At 43.4% G+C, this 19,869-nt stretch overlaps 1 protein-coding gene and 1 non-coding gene across 2 annotated transcripts in view; one reads left to right on the forward strand and one right to left on the reverse strand.

Annotated features, from left to right (window-relative positions):
• Window positions 1–19,869, reverse strand: part of ush (Zinc finger protein ush) — a 74,557-nt gene that overhangs the window by 6,699 nt on the left and 47,989 nt on the right. The window contains exon 3 of the mRNA XM_032438340.2: window positions 11,593–11,637. Coding sequence (XP_032294231.1) covers window positions 11,593–11,637 — 45 coding nt within the window. The remainder of the gene's footprint in view (window positions 1–11,592; window positions 11,638–19,869) is intronic.
• Window positions 5,459–5,530, forward strand: TRNAC-GCA (transfer RNA cysteine (anticodon GCA)). The gene has a single exon. It is a non-coding gene; the product is annotated as a tRNA-Cys (tRNA).

A 19,869-nucleotide genomic window follows, 5' to 3' on the forward strand; every position in this document is an offset into this window, starting at 1 on the left:
CGGCAGCGACAGCTGCTGCTGCTGCTGTTGCTGAGGATTAGCTCTGCGCTGCGTCATTTTATTGTTGTTGCTGTTTCGTTTGTTTAGCCATTTCGTAAGGTCGTCTCGCGCACCTCAGTAATAGTTACACACACACACACACGCATACACACACACACAAACACACTCGCACTTGCAACGGCAACGCCAACAATTGTTTATCAATTTGTTAAATCAGCTGCGCCGCGCCGTTGCCGTTGCCGTCGCCGTTTGCGATCGATCGTCGCCGATAAGCGACACACACACATACACACACACACATACACATACACACATCTTGAGCGTTGGGGGGCAGCGGGTGCAGCCTGCTGTTGCTCTTTATCAGCCGGCAGATTATTGTTGCTGGTTTCTCACTTGGCCAGCATTGTTGCTGCCGCTGCTGCTGCTGCTGGTGGGCGTTGTATGCAGCCATAAACAATCGAGCAATTTGGCTTAAACCAGGGCCAGCCTGTGTGTGGAGTCGGGCTCGATTAAGGAGGGGGGACTGCTGGCAAGGGCAAGGCGACCCTTTGTTCATTTGTCGCTGGTGAATGCCGGACCGCCATCGCGGCTAATCGTTGCGAGCCGAAGGTCAGTTAACTCAACAACAAAAAAAGAAGAAAAGTAACAAGAAAGCTCCAAATGGGAAAGCACAACTAAAAGATATCCTGGGAACAGCAGAACATGTCTAGAAGAAAACAAATACACAAGCAGTTTAGAGTGAAGCTGTGCTTCCTGCTTCTACTTTTCCAATTTTGGTAGAAGCTAGATATCAAATTTTGTGTCTGTAGCTATAAAATTTTTGATGATATTGCGAAGCCAAGAGCAATTCGGCTGCTTAGGATATTCATAGCATAAGGGTGTAAAAGATGCCTTCTTCTATCTGTTACCAAGCTTAAACACAACTCAATATACCCCATTCAACGCACCAGTACAGGGTATATATATGGAAAAAAAACTTCAAAGTGTAGGTGAGCACCAAGCTCAAGCTTTTTTGGCCAGAGTTTTTTGGAATCTTGATCGCTGTGTGGCAAAGCAGACGCAGCCAGTCGCGCCTAGGCAGCTCCAGCTGCGACGCCAGTTGGTCTGGTCGCATCGGCCTGTTGCAAGCCAAGCTGGGCTGGGCTGTACTTGCAACAGTTGCATGGGGCGTATGCGTAATGCTTAGTTGGGGGCGTGCCAAGAGCCGCTCGCTTTGCATGGGGCGTGGGAGTGGAAGCAGGAGCAACTATTTTAGTTAGTTATAATTAAACAAATTTTCCCAGCGGGCTGCAGCCAAACAAATTGAAAAACGTGAGTCGGACAATCGGCCCTAAGTTGCCGAAGTTGCCGGCGTTGCCGGAGCTGCTGATAACGAAAATCTTCATTTTCGCGCGAAAATGTTGCCACCTTGTGGCAATCAACGCCATCGGCAGCCAGTGGGGACTCGGCTTCGCCAGCCTTCGGGGGCAGCTTATCAATTGTTATTAATCAACAACAAAAGGCAGCAAAAACAAATCCAGAGAGCGTTAAATTCAGCAATTCGCCAAATCGAAAAGAAGAAAAAAAAAAACGAGAAGAAAAGAAAAAAAGAATCGCGTTGCGAGCAACATTTCATTTCACACTTTGGCTCTTGACTACCCTGTGGCAGTTGAAAATAGTTAAAGGGTAGCTTAAGATACGGATGCTCTAATCTGCGACCTTTTATGGACAGAATGATATATGTCGGTATTTATGGAAATGAACAGTTGAGCCAAGTCTAGCTCGTCTGTTTCTCAGATCTTCGAGCAAAACCCAGCTGCAGCCAGAAAATGTTGTATTTAGTTGAAAAAAAGTTGGAAAACAGTTACAAGAAAGATTATAGACAAAAATAAAATTAACATTTAAGAGAACTAAAAACATTTGGCCCAATCTCACTAAAATCCGATAAAAAATGAATATAATTTTAATTCTTTTTCCTAAAAATTTATCTGGTGTCTGTGGCTTATATTATATTATTATAATTATCTTTATCTGAAATCTCGATTATATATTACATGATTATAATTATCTCATGTACTTTTTTTACTATTTGTATTCCTTTTCCTAAACATTTATCTGTATTTTCGGATTTATGTAATATTACTATAATTATCTTATGCCTTATCAAAACTTTTCTCAAATTCCATAAATTTAATTTTTCCACCTAATAGGGTATCTGCAAGTCGACTAATGCTAGCACACATACACGTTTTTTTTCGGCTGCAACTCTGGCTGCATCTTGAGCGTTAACCCGTGCAAATAATCAACATTCTCATATCTTGGGGGCTTCGCGCAGCTATTCGTGATTTACTCGCAGTTTTTTTTTGTGTTTTTTTTTTGTTTTGTTGTTGTTTTTTTTTCAGCACCTCCTTAGCGCTATGGGAAACGGCGGTCCAGTCAAATTCTTTGATCAGCGCGGATAAGCAATTTGGTTGCTCAGCTCTTCTCTATATATATATATATATATGTACTCTATACAATTGGCTGAGTAACCAAAAATTGGCACTTGCATATAAATTCAAAATGCAGGTATTTCGATTTATGGAAAATACCTTCAAGTAGTTGGACAGTTTGTGGATTTGTCGAGATCCGGAACAATCAGAACTAGAGTAACCTAACTAGTTTAAATCGATTTGTAATTATTTAAACTGTGTAAAAACATAACGCATCTAAATGCAAACTCAAACTGCGTCACATGCCAGCAAAATTCTAGCTCTTATGAACCAATTCTAAGGTCGAGCCGTTTGGTTTTTGAGTAGAGAACTTCCCCCCGTTCAGGGACGCCCAATTAGGGGCATCCAGTCACTTCTTGGCTGCGAATTTGTCTAGTAGACGAATCATACAGAGACTCGTATGAATGCGATCGCCGACTTCGACCTGGCTCTCAAAGTTCAGAGCTGGCGACTAATTTAGCGCACGGAGCGCGCGCGTCTCCAGGTAGATGTCACCAGGCGAGGTATCGACAACTGCTGCTCCGAAAAAGTGGGTAACCATGTACTCTATCTGCAATCTATGGAAGCCACAAAAACACAAAGTCTTCGGGCAGAGTGTAGGTTCGCGAAACGGAATCGGCGAAGGACTGCCTGGCCCGGCAATTCCTCGAAATCAAGCAAGTCTCAAACTCTTTTTGATGTCTTAATTAAAAAACGTGCAAATGATGCGACAGGGGCGGGGACGGGTACAGCGGGACGGATTGGAGGAGGCGAGAGGGCCTCTGTGTGCACCGAGTTCAATGTTGAGCAATTGATGCAACTGTTGAGATGTGTTGCTGCTGTTGCTGTTGCAGCTGTTGTTGTTGTTGTTGCTGTTGTTGTTGCCAGTGCGGCACGGCATGCTGATAAGGTAGCAGGGCTGGGAGGGAAGGCAGAAGGAGTTGGTTGTGGCAGGGTTTTGGGTTAAGAAATTGTCACAGTACTTGAAAATTTCGTGTGAGCACGCTCAGCGTCGATTGTTGCTGCTGTTGCTGTTGCTGGCTGCGGCGAGCGCTTGATCGCTTGATCAGCAGCAGCAGCAGTAGGAGAAGCAGCAGCAGCAGCAGCAACTGTTGTCGTCTGTTAGCAGTACACACACACAAAGACACACATTCGGCTGATCAATTGCGATCTGCAGTTTCAGCTGCTGTTGCTCCCACAATCTCGTGTGTTGTTGCTGCTGTTGCTGCTGCTGCTGTCGCTGCTGTTTCCGTGCCTGTTGCAACTGTTGCACAAATTTAAATTGACCCAAGTGCAAGTTTAAATGTTGCTAATCTATAATCGCTTTGCCAGCCAGCCATGTGTGTGTGTGTGTGTGTGTGTGTTGCCATGTTGCTGTTGTCTACGGCAGCAACATGTTGCTGGCAGTCTCATAATTTGCGTTTATTAAACACGGCCTTCATTTGCATAAACGTCCGCTTGTTTTAGGGATTAACATCACAGCGCAATGTCGCTGGGTATCATCATCAGTCCAACAGCAGCTGTTGTTGCTGCAGCAACAGCAACAACCAGCAGCAACATCCAGCAAACAGCACGGCAACAACATTGGCAACAAATCACGCTTCTGCCAGATCAATCAAGTACATTTCAGCAGCAACAAACTGACAATTGCTGCCAGCCATTGCTGACAATTCAATTGTGTGCAGAAACTCATAGACACGACAGCAACATAGATGAAAAGGGCGGCAATACTCCAACAGCGAAAAGGGAAAGAGATTTCTCTCGTTTGGCGCTGCCGTCGTTTTACAGTTACAATAAATTCGTGAGGGCGGCGACACGCCCCAAAACACAGCAGGGCGACCGCACAGGGTGCACAAAGAGCGGGAGGGGGGAGGAGGGGTTTGATTGCAACTGAGAAATCGTGTCTGTGGCATTGTGTTAACTTCATTGCTTTTGTCCATTTTGATGAGTTTATCAACAAAAAGCAGCCACGACACAGAGAGGGGAGGGTTTGTCCAGCTGGCATCTGTTTAGCCGTAAATTAAAGAGGCGCGAACATTGCTGCGAGCTGTGTGAAGAAATTGCAACAAGCCAAAGACACAAACAAAAAACAACAACGGACCGCACACACAGCAGAGGAGCCTCCGGGTGGCAAAGGGGGAAGCAACAGGCGTCGCCTCGCTCAAGTTGCTAACAAGATGCGCGCAGGCAACGACAACAGCAACAACAGCAACAACAACGGGCAGTTAACAAGAGTACAAAGCGAAATGCCGACACGCAGCAGCAACAGACGCTGCCGAGCCAAGTCCAGCTACCAAATCCAGTTGGCAAAAATAAAAATAAAAAGGTAGGCCACGCAACATGCGGCAGCAACGAGCTTGCCACCGCGCTCGAGTGACTAACAAAGCGGCGCAGCAGACACATCATTACCTACCAATTAGGCGCCCAAAAAGCGCGTGTGTGTGCGAGTGTGTGTGTGTTTATGTGTGAGTGTGAGTGTGTGTGTGGGGCAGAAGAAGAGCTGAGCTGCTCGTTTGGTGGCACAATAAACGTTTACAACAAGCAACATGCAGCGAAGGGGCGAAGGGCAGGCCGAGTGACTGACAAGACAGCCAACGCGAAATAAGCCATAATGCAGGCCAAAGAAGAAGCAGCAACAACAACAACAAGAGGTGGAGAACCATGAGAACAGTGGAAGCTGGCGAATTGTCTACCTGTTTGGCCTACCTGCCTGCCTGCCTGCTTGCTGCTGTTGATGAAGTGCAAAGTGCTCGCTAACAGCTTGTAATGAGTTCAAAGTGTGGCCTTTTATGCAAAAACTTAACGAGCAGACAGCATGAGAAAATAAAGCAGTAGAAGGAGCTGAGGAGCTGGCTCATAAAAGCCAAGTTGCACTTAAAAAAATGTGTGTGTGGCATAGAGGCGCGTTTAAACCATATTAGGCACTGTGCAACACTGCTTGTCTCGTGGCGCCACCTAGGTTCTCAGCTGGAGCTTAATCTTCAACATCCTTAATCTCACTTACATCTGGGGATATAGCTCAGTGGTAGAGCATTCGACTGCAGATCGAGAGGTCCCCGGTTCAAACCCGGGTGTCCCCTAGATTAAAATTTTTTATAATACAACTTTTTTATTAACAAAAGAACTCTATTTAGACATTCCACCTCCATTCTTATACCCTATGCTATTCCGATCATGGATATTCAGTTGTGTGTTTTAGCAGAGAAATTGAAAAAAAATTAATTTTGGTATTCACAAATTGATTTCATCGTCTCTTAAAGTTAGAAATTGTTTTTAAAGAAAATTTAACTTAATAACTCTTCATGCACTTCAGAATACAGTCGGCTTAAAGCAGGTTCAAGCTTCAAATAAGCTTTTGCAAGCACATTTTTTTTAAGCTAAAAGCTTTCCACTGTCCAATTAATGAGAAGGGACACCATCAGCATAAAACATTTAAAATTTTCATTAGACTTATTTCAAGCATATTTGCTTTAACTTTAGCGGAAAGCTTTCAAGAGCTTTCAAAAGTCTCTGCTTATACCAACTTAAGAGTTAAGCGAGCTTTCATTGAAAGCTATGCCTTGAAACTGTGCCTTAAAAAAAAAAGAATTCTTGACTATTTTCACAGGTAGCTTATGTTGGAGCTACATTTGCTGCAATGTTATTTGCCATCCCGCAACACTTAATCTCATATTTACGCACACACACACGCACACAGACGCATACAGAGCTGACTCAACAAATCAGCTCAATCAGAAAACGGTTTCGAATTCAATTTGAAATGATTCGATTTATGTGTCTCCCGCTCCCTCTCCCTACGCCAATAGTTGGACTTGCCACCGAATGCTGCACAAACATTACTTGTGACAGCTGGAAGTGTCAACAGGCAACATTTACAATAAATATTACAGCCAAACGCCAATTGACGAGGGTCAACTACAAACAGAAATGAATCGCCAAATAGCCAAATCATGGCCTCAACTTGGATGCTGGAGCGGGTGGTGTGGAGGGGGCTGGTAGGGGTAGGGCACATTTCCGACTCGTAACTAGCTAATTGACAGCCATTTGAATATACTCGAATGTCAAGCAAATGCCACTCATTCATTTTATTCGCATTCACATTTTATTCAAACGTTATTTTAAGGCATGCAAAAAATGATGAAAAATCAGCCCGAATAAAATGCGCCTTATATTACATAAAAAATATTACAACATAAATCACACACACACACACACACGCACACACACGTGCACACTTGGGGTGCTGTATTAAAAATAATATCGTCGTCTGGCCGACAAAGATAAGGAAATTTATCCAAAGGATTGCGTGGTGTTATGGCCACCGCCGAGCCAAGTCACTCACCAGCTCAGACAGTTGGGCAGCTAACATCCACCCTCTACCCTCCTGCCGTCCGAGTCAACATCCTGCCCCAACCCCTGGCAGCTTTGTAACCACAAGGACAAGGCCAAAACTGACAACAGCCCAACCCAATCCAACTCAGCCCAACACACACACGCACACATTTTATGACCAGTTCAAGTCGAAGGCATCGCCATCATCATCATCATCATCATCCTTGTGATGGCAAGACAGGAGCCGCACAGGCCCTGGCCAGGAGCTCAGGACTTAGGCCGCTGGCTGTTTGCCTGCGTCGCTGTGTTCTCTGATCTGTGGCCAGCGATAAGCCGCATTTTTATATGCTGAACCCATTAAAAGTGTGCAAAAAGGGTATAATGTTTTTTAAATTTCAATTATAAAAACAGCAGAAATGTATCGATTTTTAAAATAACGATAAATATCGATTTTAAGACAAAGGTTTTTATATGTGTAATATGGGTATAATGTGTGTGGAATTTCGAATATATAAACCATACTCAACAGGAATTTGTCGATTTTTAAAAATCGATAAATATCGATTACTAAAAAAGCAAGGTAAGAGGAAGCACACCTGTTGCAGTTCGCGTTTTGTGTATATTAGTGAGTCCTTCTCGTTGAGCGGAGGGTATCTGCTAGTCGCGCAGTGCCGACAAGAGCTCACACTTTTTGTTGTTTGTTAAAGCGAGCGAATAAATTTCATAAATGCCCGCGCGACAGTAAAAGGATTACGAGGCCAAGTGCCTGCTAACCCCTACCTCATACCCTTAATTTGAGCGTGTGTGCGTGTGTGTGTGTGTGTCAATATTTGGGCACATGTGCAGCATGCTTGGGTAATTTATTGTTAAAAACTCAAGTAAATTTTATTTGCCACCCCCTCAAGAAATGGGCGTCAGCCAAAAAAGAACGCAAAATAGAACGCGAAGCGAGAGCTTGGGGCCTGATGAAGATTTGATACCCTCATAACTCATTTAATGTACCCCTAGGCAAACCTATGCAAATGATATATAGTTATCTTGGGGTAAGAAAAATCTGTTAATATTTACTAGAGGAAATTACCCGGCGTTGTCTGGTTCAAATGAATAATGGTAAAAATGCAATGATATATAGTCATCCCTACTAAAAATAAACAAAGTCTATTATTTTTTAATAGAGGAAATTACCCGGCGTAGTCTGGAATCCCAGACCCGATCTATCTTAGGAATACAGAATAATATTTATAGTATGTAAATTCGAAGAATATATTATCGACAATATGTTTTGATTTTCTTAAACTTGAATTGCATTTTCGACAAATTGTTTCTATGAGAGTTTTATGAAATTGTGATCCAATATATATAATGGAAGCGGCAGCTTTATCAAGATAGCTGTACAGTAAACTAAGTTCCCATAGGTACAGACAGTGAAGCATGGTTTCAGCGACTTAGTTAAGCAATTTAAAAAATGAAGCTATGTTTTTAATAGGCTCTCGAGAGTGTCTGCTCCAATGCGTTGCAAGTTTAGAGAGCAACTTATAAAACCCCTTTGGCAAGGGTATACTATATTTTTGCTTCGTAATCTATGATATCCCAACTCACAAACACACACATACACACACACACATGCAATGCACTTAATCATAAATACAAAATATGAGCAGGCGCCAGTTTCAATTCAAGCGAAAGTTGCCTTCAGTTCCGTTCAGTTCGGTTGCCAATGCGGTCACAGTGCGTATGCGTAATGTGAGGTGGAATGTTGTTGCTGTTGCTGTTATTGTTGTTGTTGTTGCTGTTGGAGACGATGGACGTTGCCGATAAGCCAGGCGCGTAATGGATTTTTGTTTTGGCCTCACTGTTGGGCGTTTGTTGTTAGCTTTTATTTTCATTTTTTTTCGTTGGTTTTTTTTTTTTGTGGTGCAGCAGCAATTGCTGCTGCTGTTGACGATTTTGTAGCCCGCAGCAATGCGTCCCGCATGCCAAACTTGCGCTGTTGTTGCTGCCTTTAACTTGGTCGCGATAGTCAAAAAGCAAAAAAAAAAAAAACAAACAAAAAAAAGTAAAGAAAATAAACAAAAAGTCGGTCGTCAAATGATTAATTACATGCCGAAAAGCTATCTAACAATTTGACTCGCTGTCTGTGTGTATTTTGGATTGTCATTAAGCCAGGGCAAAAGGAGCACAGCAACAACAACAACAACAACAACAATAATAGCAACAACGAATAATAAAAAATTATGCCTCAGATAAAATGCCATTAGAGAGCGGCGCTCCAGTGTGCATGTGGGCACAGCCAGGCGGCAAGGGGGGAGTGGCAGGCGGGCAGCTCACTTAGCGCCATTAGAAGACAAGCACCCAGCGGCAGCAGCAGCAAAAGCAGCAGCAGCAGCAGCAGCAGCAGCAGCAAAAGCAGCAGCAGCAAAAGCAACCAACCAAAAAACGTTGCCAACAAAAGCAACAACAACAATTGCTGAGGCGAGGCCAGGCGCTGGGGTACTGCAAGTATGCAATTCTGCCAGATAAGCCGAAGCATTCATGAATTTTACAGATAAAAACCACACACACACACACACACACACAGAGTGAGCGAGTGAGATACATAGCTTGTAGATGCGCTTACAGTACATTGCACAGCAGCAACAACAGCAAATGAAGAGCGCCAAAAGTGAGCAGCAGCAACAACAACAACAGCAACAACAACAATCGCAAGGTTGCCTCGATGGGCGGCCACCTCCCTATTTAGGGCTGGGCAATCAGCAACAAACAAAGCCCGCAAAGTGCATGTAGGAATACGGCAGACGGGCGGGCGTGCACGACTAGCAATTGCTCAGTGTCAGTGATGTGAAACGAACAACGGCAATAAAATTATAAAATTTACAATGGTATCGAGTTGTACAAGTAAAAAAAATCGATGCGTGCACTATCGATAGTAATGCTGTTAAGATCGATATCATTATCGACAACTCTAGCGAAATAATGATTGATATAACTATCGGCCCGCTACTTGTACTCATTTTATTGATTTATTGATTTATCGAAAGCCTTATTATTATCGATTCCATAAACAAAAGTACTATCTTAAGCACATTTGATGACAATACGAATTGTAGTATCAAATAAATTTAATTGAAAGAGACAACCAAAGAGCTTACCATGGTATTATCGATATTATTAGTTAAGAAATTGTTAATTATTAATCGATAATTATTATATAGATAGTTTAATTTAATTGCCAGTGTTCGCTAAGCAATTGTAAGACAAATTCTACACGTGAAGAGCCTGTTCATTTGATGCATTGTAGATGTGTATTATCGAATTATTTGGTTATGCTGGCATTTTACAACACTGTGCTCAGTAAAGAGCTCGCTCTAGTTGTTATGCCCTTTCAGGTGTTTCACTCAGGTTAGAATTCAAGCGCACACACAAAAGCCGAAAGCAGTTATCGGACAAGTGGACACAGAAAGAGAGAGAGAGAAGGACAGAGAGAGATGGAGAGAGTAAACGAGAAGGCTGAAAGGAATGTGACTCTGCGCTTTGCCACACTTTTTTGTGGTTGTTATTGTTGTTGTTGTTGTTGTTGTTGCTAGATGGCTGCTCTGCTGCGTTGCCATGGAGTGTCAACAGCTAGATAAAGATTAGCGCAGACAAACGCCCACTTTTGGCGCGCTGTTACGCCCACTGGGCCACTCGTGCTGTCTCTCTGTGTGTGTGTGTGTGTGTGTTTTGTGTGTGACTGCTGCAAATCTTTCACTGACGCAGCACAAAAAGGCCACGTGGTAGGGCCTGAAGGCGGGCGAGGGACAACACCAATGCCTGCCGGCTGGGGGATTATTAATGATGAATGCTTGAGAAGGCAGCGAAATGGCGTGGAATGTGGCAGCAATCCACCCCCATCCCCGTTCCTCCCTCCAGCAAGCCAAACACCAGCAAAGGTCGCAGGTTGACCAGCGCCACACTCGAACATCATCATTATCATCATCATCAGCGGCAGGAGCAAGAACATCATTGAATGTGGTCGGGGTTCAGTTTAGGTTTAGGTTTAGGGTTAGAGTTGGGCTGCGTTGGGTTGGGGTGAACGTTGACATTGCTGATGATTATGAAGTGATATGAAATTGATGCCAATGATGATGCCAGCTAAGTCAAAACACGCACAACTTGACAGCACTTCAGCGCAGGGCGCGGCGGTTGCTTCATCATATCCTGTGCTGAGCCAAAAAAAAAATGTAACCAAAAGGGGTTGTCAACTCGCTGACTGGGGTTGGGCTGACAGAATTCGAGCCGGCAAAGGGTTCGACTCCACACAGTTGAGGTGTCAAAAACGCAACCGCAGTCGCAGCTTTAGCCCCGGGCAGGGTGCTGACTGGATTGTGACTTCAGCTTTTGGCTTTGCTCGACCAATCAACGCTTTTGGGCTTGCAGCCCTGCTGATAATAGAGGGAGAAAAAAAAATGAATATATATATAAATGGAGAGAGGAGCAGGAGAAATTGGTATTAAATTAGAAGGATGGCTCGCGCTGACACTGGATATGAGAGCAGATTAAATTTTTATTGGCAAAATATCAGCAGGCCAGCAGACGACAACTGCCGCACACGCAGACACAGACACACACACGCACACACACACATACACATCAAGCAATTTATGTTTGGCATTAACCGTTTTCGTGTCTGCCTCTGGGAAATGCGCTGCTGACTGCAAACTGATAACAGTTTTGGCTACTCGCAAAGGGTTAGAGCGGGGCCATGGGGCAGCTTGTGGCTTGGGGATTGTGGGGTGTGGTTGGGCTAGGTACAGTCAAGCGTCACACTCACCTCTGCTGTCGACGGTCATCTCTTCTGTGGTATCGGAACAATCACCTGCAGAGCAAAGGAAAGAGAGGGAGAAAGAGTGAGTGAGTGAGAAGGCAGTTGCAATGCACTTAGAAATTAAATTGCCTTATAAGGTTTACAAATTAAAAATGTAGTTGTGAAAATTACAAAAATTAAAATTACAAATAAATAAATAAATTGAATTAAAACATGTTTATATAAAAAGATTTCGTTCGAAAAAAAGCATAACTGCTTCTTTCTTTCCATCTTTAATTTTCAATACTGCTAGAGCAAAGCTTTGATTGAGTTTGTTTTCTTAATGTGCCCAGATCTAAGACAAAGTTGTAGCTATGCGATTTTGTTAAGTGCAGTGTTTTAGCGGGAAACTAGCTAAAACTGTGATAACTGCAGGCGGAAGATACAAAATCGAATGTAGTTTTTTTTTCCATGTTTCCCCCTATATACATGTTATTCATAATACAGAATAATTGCTTCAGGTGAAAACAATGTTTGCTCAATTGTTGTTGTTGTTGTTGTTGTTGTTTGCTGTTGTTGTTGGTGTTGCTGCTGCTCATATCGCCATCGCATCTGTTAAGTACGCACAACACACAACGCGCGTTTCAACGTAGTTCAGTAGTTGCCACAGTCGCAGTCGCAGTCGCAGCCCAGACGCAGGCGAAGACGAAGACCATGTCCAAGTCCAAGTCCAAGTTAGAGCTACACTCGTTGTTGTTGCTGTTGTTGTTGTTGTTTTCTCGTTTTGATTATATTTTGCTGATATTCACTTCAAGGAATTATAATAACAATAATAACAACAATCCGCAGAATTCCTCGTCGTTTTTTTTATTTCTCCTTCATTCGCCAGATTGTAGATATCACAGCCACATGTGTGTGTGTGTATCTGTGTGTGTGTGTGTGTGTGTGTGTGTGTGTGTGTGTGTGTGTCCAGGAATGAATGTGTAGCCACACAGCCGCAGATAGTCGACTGATAAGCAAAACCAAAAAGCTGCCTCAACTCTTTGGGGGTAAAAACCACTCGCTTGAGTTGCGCTGTCTGTCGCTGGAGACTCGAGCAGAGAGAGAGAGAGACAGGGATAGGAAAAGAGAGGGCAAGAGAGACAGGGAGAGAGCGGGCAAAAGAGAGAAGATAGGGAGAGTGGGCGAGAGAGATTTCACAGATCAGCCGCTGCTCACCTTTTGCTGCTGTTGTTGTTGTTGTCGAATGGCTGCTGATCATCTTGTTGTTAAATATCCAAAACAAAAAAAAAAAACAAGAGCCGTCGAGTGGGCGGGGGAGCGGTGTTTGCAAATTGAGGAGGGGGGAGGGGGGGTTGTGTGTTAGCTGCAAGTGTAAATTTATGTTTGCCCCGCACTTGCCACAATGTTGCACATGTTTAAGCCTTGGCTACACTCGCACACGCTCGCGACGCACAAATGATTGACGGATTGACTGATTGAGCGCGTTTTTCTATTTGTGATTGACGGAACACGGAGCCCGTTGCTGTTCGCTTCGCGTTCTAGAGCTAACTGAGCGCAGGCCAAGCGGCTGACTAATGAAATTTTCTGTCTGCGCGCCGAGTGTCTCGCTCGCTCTCTCTTCCTCTCTCTCCCTCTCTCTCTCTCTCTCTCTCTCTCTCTCACTCGTCTGTCTGTCTGTGTATCTGTGAGATACAAAAGTGAGATACCGAGCCCAGCCGAATGACGCTGACGACGTCGCAGCAGCGACGCCCGCGTCTCAGTCGCCGCGCACAGCTGATGTTTGTTGATGACTGCGCGCCCGCCAACCCGCTCGCCCCGCTCGAACCAATCGACCCGCTCGCCTTGGCTGCGTCTCTCTGGCTAAAGTTGTTTATCTTTCATTTGCCAGTCTGCCAGTTGCGTCTATCTGCAGCCCTATCTAGAGTCCGCCCGCCTGTCCGCCTGCCTAGCCAGGCAGTCCTATTCGAAGTCGCAGTCGTCTCTTGGATTCGTATCTGTATCCGACAAACACAGACACACACACACACACACACACACGCACAGACACAGACACGGTCGCCGGTTGAGTGGCAACTGAAATAAGATATCTGCTCGCGCTCTGCTCTCGTTGCTGCTGCTGCTGCTGCCGTCGCTTCCTTCGCCCAGCCGCAACGAACATCGTTCGAAATTATTCGAAACAAAAACTGATAAAGCACTGATAAGAGCGCAGCGCGGCGCGCAGTTAGATAACATCGAGCGAAGCAGCCAACCAGTTGGCGAGGCCAGCCGGCAAAGGCAGCCGAGTCAGCCAACCAGCAGCAAAACGGATACACACCAACACACATACACACACACATACACACACACACACACACAAATATACACACACAGTTGCAATTTTGAGCGCTGTGCGCTGTGCACTTACAGATACAGATACAAAGATACATTCAACAAAAGCGAACGCTGCTGTTGTTGTGCGTGTGTGTGCGTGAGTGTGCGCGTATGTGTGTGTGTGTGTGTGTGTGTACGCGTGTATGTGTGCTGGTAGATGCTTTTGTGCGATATCGCGTCGCACGGCTAATGGAATTCTGATTATTGCTTAGTGATAAGCGTTTTGTGTTTAATTGTATCTGTGTATCTGTATCTGTTTTTTTTTTAATACATTTTTTTTTGGGCACATACACTGCGAGAAACGCTTGACAAGCTTTATCTGTTTTTTTTTTATTGTTTTAATTGTTGTTTTATTTATTTTTCTTTGGTCGCACATACACTGCAAGAAACGCTTGCCAGCTTGCATGTGTTCTGTTTTAGTTTAATTTTTTTAATTTCTCTTTTATTTATTTATATTATTTTAGATCTTATGCACTGCGAGAAATGCTTGCCAAGCTGTATCTGTATGTGTTTTTTTTTTTTAAATATTTTTTTTAGTTTTTAATTTATTTACTTTTATTTTTATTTATTTTTGTGTGAAGAAACGTATGACAAGCATTTTGTGCTTTTCTTTTAAATTTTTCTCTTATTTATAGTTACTTTTGCGCTCTCATACACTGCAAGAAATGCCTGACAACTACTGCAGCCGCTGCAGCTGTTATCTCAAGCCTTTGGGCCTCGCAGCGTGCTTATTTCCTGGCACAACACCTGCCCCTATTCTCCATGTAACCCCCCCGCCAGACACCGCCCGCGCAATTTCCACATATTCCTCTGCGCCCCCCTGCGGGCTTTGTCGCTTTTCAGTTTTCATTGTGTTTATCAGCGAGCATTGATCTGTTTTAATGTTGCTTTGGCTGCCAGCGCCAGCCAACACTCCCTCGCCCAGCTCCCCTTTCCATGGGTTACACTCTCTCTCTCTCTTTCCTCTTGCTCTCCGCTCGCTCTCTCTAGTTTGTATCTCCTGCTTTTATCTGCATTTTGGTTTATTTCATTTCCTTGGCAGCTTTTCCAGATGCAAAACGTTTGCCAGATTTTATCTGTTTGCCTCACACACACACACACACACACACACTCCCACTCCCACTCCCTCTCTCTCTTTTTGCTCTCGGCTCTCAGTCAGCTGTTGGTTGCGTCGCTGCCTGCGTTGACTGCGCTCGCATGTTGCGCCTGCGTCGTAGCCAAGCGTTAAAACCACCAGCATCACCCCGCACCCCGGACCCCTCGTCTAGCCAACCCTTCTGGCCTTGCTATTGTTGTTGTTGTTGCTTTTGGACTGCCTTTGACGACGATTATCTCGTTTGCCATTGTTGACTTTTAATTAGATTCATTAAACGTGCCGCTTGCCGTCGCCGTCGAAGTCGCCGTCTACGTCGCTGACACCCTGCTTTCCCCCTGCAACCCTAATACCCATTCGGCCCATGGGCCCTGCCGGCAAAGACAAGAATCCTCGCACACTCTCACAGAGTCTCTAGCATTCATATAATTGTTTTGGCACGCCAAAACAAATAAGAACTAGAAGTTTATCTACTTTTGGATTAGAAAATTGGGAACGAAAATTTGCTTGAGGTGCATCGAATGATAAGCAAAAAATGTCATACGAAGATTTTCCGCCAATTTTCCACAATTGCGGGTGGAATTCTCAAAAAAAAAAACCGTTCACTTCCACTAAATAAAGTGAATATACTTAGCATAAATTAAGCGTAGATCATTAATCGATCATTCGATTGGGTGGGAAAAATAATTTTATGTTTATAGATAATGTCAGCGGAAGGGCATAACAGCTGCGACTTGCCTTAATTGTGTTTTCACGTTTTCTTGTTTTTTTTTTTGTTTCGAATACATTTTTACATTTGGTGGGTGTTTTTTTGAGTTTTATGCAGCGATAAACACTTCATGCGTGAATATCTGCAAAAGGTTTCTGATAAATGCGCTTAACATGGTAATTGTTGTTGTTGTTGCTGCTGGTTGTTGCTGTTGTTGTTAATGTTGTTGCTGTTGTTGTTGTTAATGTTGTTGTTGCTGTTTCTAGGGTGATGAACTATCAACAAGCCGAGTGGCAACAGTCGCTGCGGCTGCGGCAGCGGCTGCAACTGTTGCAGTTGCATTCAGCTCTGAGCAATTGTTTTGCAATTATGTTTATGTTAAGTACAGCTGTCTGTGCGAGTGTGCGAGTGTGTGTGTTGTGTGTGTGAGTGTGTGTGTGTGGCTATGTGTGTCATTGTTATTACGTGCTCATTTATTGGCATAAATATGTATGCAGCTAAATAAAGGCAGATCAACGTTTGCTGATAAATAAAGGCAACAGCCACGAAAACAGTTTACAAACAAAGTATTAAATAAAACTAGAAAACCGAAATGGCTGCGACTCACAGATACCCTATAAACATGGACATGATATTTTGTTACGCATCTATTCATATAGCATCTGTATTCGATTAAACGATATATATCGGTTCTCTGTGAGCCGTATTTTTGAAAGAACAAATGTACATATATATCGACTGGTACATAACCTATTTTTTGTACTGTACAGATGAAAGAGTGCGCTTAAAAGATCATATTTATATGTATATCGATTACATAGGTTACATAGACTAATTGATGTACCTTATTTATCTGTTTTTTCTAGAATGTATATACACCTTACACATATCTAATTTTCATAAAAACAGGGTATTTATAATTTTACGCAATTTTACATTTAATACCCTGTTCAACGCGTTTTTACATGCTGCAAATAATAAAGCAAATCATGTTGCAGACACACACACACATACACAACAAACCTACAGGGCATACAAGTGTAGGCACACCCGCTCACACACCCGCTCATACATACACACACACACACACACACACACACACACACACACACACACACACACAGAGAGAGCGACCCGATTCGACCTCGATATACGCGGCACAGCACAGCAAACAGCAGAGTTCAGCTCAGAGCTCGGAGAGAGCTCAGAGCTCAGAGCTCAATACTCGGAGCGAAGTCGGCGCAGATGCAACCGACTGATAAGATCCTGGCGCTGATAATAGCCGCCGCTGCCGCAGTTGGGGGGTTATTTCATCAGTTCTTGTTGTTGTTGTCGGTTGTTGTTGTTGGTTGTTGTTGCTGTTGTCGGTTGCTGTTGCTGCTGCATTTGTTGTTTTTCCACACGCTGCCGCGAGTCGCGTTATTTCATTTCGTTCGCCTCGCAGATGCGTCGTTAAGATTAGCAAAAGCAGCATTTGCCTGTTGTTGTTGCTGTTGCTGTGGCAAGCACATAAAAAAAGGGAAACAAAACAACAACGGGCAAACATTTATCATGAAATAAATCTATTTAAGTTTTTTTTTTTTTGTTCGTTGTTATTTTTGTTTCTTTGCATTTTGTTTTGTGCCGCTTTAACAATTGCTGTTGCTGTTGCTGTAACCGGAGACTTGCCACAAAGTGCGCAGCTTAATCAACGCAGAGGGTATCTGTTAGTCTTATATGCATGTGCATGAACAACTCAACCTAACCTTGCAATTACTACAGCTCATTTTAGAGTATTCACGTCCCACCCAAACTCTAAAATTGCGTCTTTAACTGCTCTACACTCGAAAAAAATTCTATGGCTTATATTAAATAAAAATTGATATCCTTTTTTTTTAATTTTAAAAAAGTTCTTACATTCAAAATAATGTTCCTTTAATTGATTTAAATTCAAGAAAAGTTGCATGTCTTTCTTCTAAGTTCAAGCGCTCAATTTTTATTTTTAAGTGTACTTTTCAGCATATTTATGAGGCGTCGACAACTCGAATGACTTCATTGTAGCGCAAATTAAATCAATTAACATAAACACAAGGTGTGACTCCCTCATTTGGCACTTTGAAGCCAGCCAACCAACCGCACAGCACAGCCTTATCGCTTGCCACCACTGTCTGCCACATTGCCACCAGTTGGAGTCTTAATCTAGCAATCAATCAAAAATGATTTAAATTTCATGCCACGTTTCTCAGTCTTGATGTAGTTAAGCAATGCCCACTTAACACAACTTGGCTGGGGAACCATTCTCAAGTCTGCTGCGGCATAAAAACTGTGGCTTTAAGTCTTAAGTACAACAAATCGATGTAAGGAAATGCCACAATGCAGGCGTATTGGTGAGTGTGTGCGCGTGTATTAGTGTGTTTCGCTTAGTTTCGCACTTGTGAGAGCTTCTAGGCTTTCAACACGCGGCTGTCCGTGTGACGTGTACGTGAATGCTTATGATATGACTTTAAAACACGTCTTTTAAGGAAATAAGAAGTCTGCAATTAATTTCTGTTATAACATTGACCAAGTTACTAGGGTGGGAAATTTTCGATCTAATACTATATATATGATATTTGTGGGTACCATATTTACATGAATTTCGACCAAAAATAAAGTTGCCAGATTTAAATACTGGATTGATTTAGAGACCAAACCATCACTAAAAAGCTTAACCTCATGTAAATCGGATGAGATTTGACCGCGGTGTGAGGGTCGGAAATTTAAACCTTTACCTATATATTTAATTGAATGTTTTATATAAAAATTTTGATTTTTTTTCTTACAACTAACTCCTTACTTTAGTTATAGATATTAGAGAGTTAAAAAAGCATATTATTCGTTTTCAATTCTTATTTTTCTCCTTTCTATTCATTTGACTCCTTCAAAATTTCAAGGTATTCTGATTGATGCGCGAGTTATTTGGATGACTCGTTTCCTGTTTTTATTGATCTCATTTTGTCTACAAATTTTGTTGCTGTTTATGGTAGTTGCTGTTGTTGTTCTCATTCATAGAGCTCTAAGTGGTCATAAAATATGCTTAATGCATCAGGAAGCCGAGGCTATGCGGGTGCTGTTGCCGTTGCCGGCTGTGCCAGGGTGCGGGTGCTCTTCACCCCCCACCCCTTTCCCTTCTGCCCACTTAAACGTAGTAAATGTCGTAAAACGTAAAACGTAAAGCGTTATCTACCGGCCGAACGGCTGCCCCGCTTGGCCTTGCAGCCAAAAAGCCGATGCCAACTCATTTTCAGCTCAGTTCAGTTGGGCTCGACTCGACTCGACTCGACTCGGTTCAGTCAGCCGTTGGTAAGTGCGAGATTAAAATATTGGATAAGGCAGCGGCAGCGGCAGCGGCAGCAGAAATGCACACAGTCCCGATAACAAAAATCGAAATGGAAATGGAAACGTTTCTTGTGGGGCAGCAGACGCCGCAGTCGACGTCGCTTTCGAAAATATTTGTGCGTTATCGACATCGCCTGTTTTGAATATGTCGCTCTTTCGTCTCCCCTCTCTCCACTCCTGTCTCCCGTCTCACTCATCGCCCGTCTCTGCATCTCCCGTCTCTGCCGTAAGTGAGTGATAAACACGAGTTATCGCATCAATTAGTTCGGCGTCAACTTGACGTCGTTAAAGGCAGCACAACAAAGCCTGCAAGCGAGGAAGTGTGTGTGAGAGAGAGAGAGAGAGAGAGAGAGAGAGAGAGAGAGAGAGAGAGAGAGAAAGGAATGGCGAGGGCGAGACTCATTTAAAGAGACACACGGCGAAAGTCAAAAACGCAGTCATAAAAACTCAAGACCAAATCCAAATTCAGACTCAGACTCAGACTCAGACTTCCAGCCTAAAGTCGGGAGTGACACAAAAGTGTCAATGATCCTATAACCGATATTGAGACAACGTCAACGTCGACGTCAATGGGCGCCGTCGCCGCACGCAAATTGTGCTCAAAAGTGGCTTGTAAAACCATAAACGTTTATTATACCCTAAGTCGAGGGCATCTTAGCTTTGGCACACTATATGCAAGGCCTGGCCTAATATATGAAGCACATGTACGGATAGAATATATGAAAAATACATACACAATTATTATTGAGATCTATAAAATAAACACAACATA

This window comes from Drosophila virilis, chromosome 4 (assembly GCF_030788295.1).
Source record: "Drosophila virilis strain 15010-1051.87 chromosome 4, Dvir_AGI_RSII-ME, whole genome shotgun sequence".
In the NCBI taxonomy this organism is placed as follows: domain Eukaryota; kingdom Metazoa; phylum Arthropoda; class Insecta; order Diptera; family Drosophilidae; genus Drosophila; species Drosophila virilis.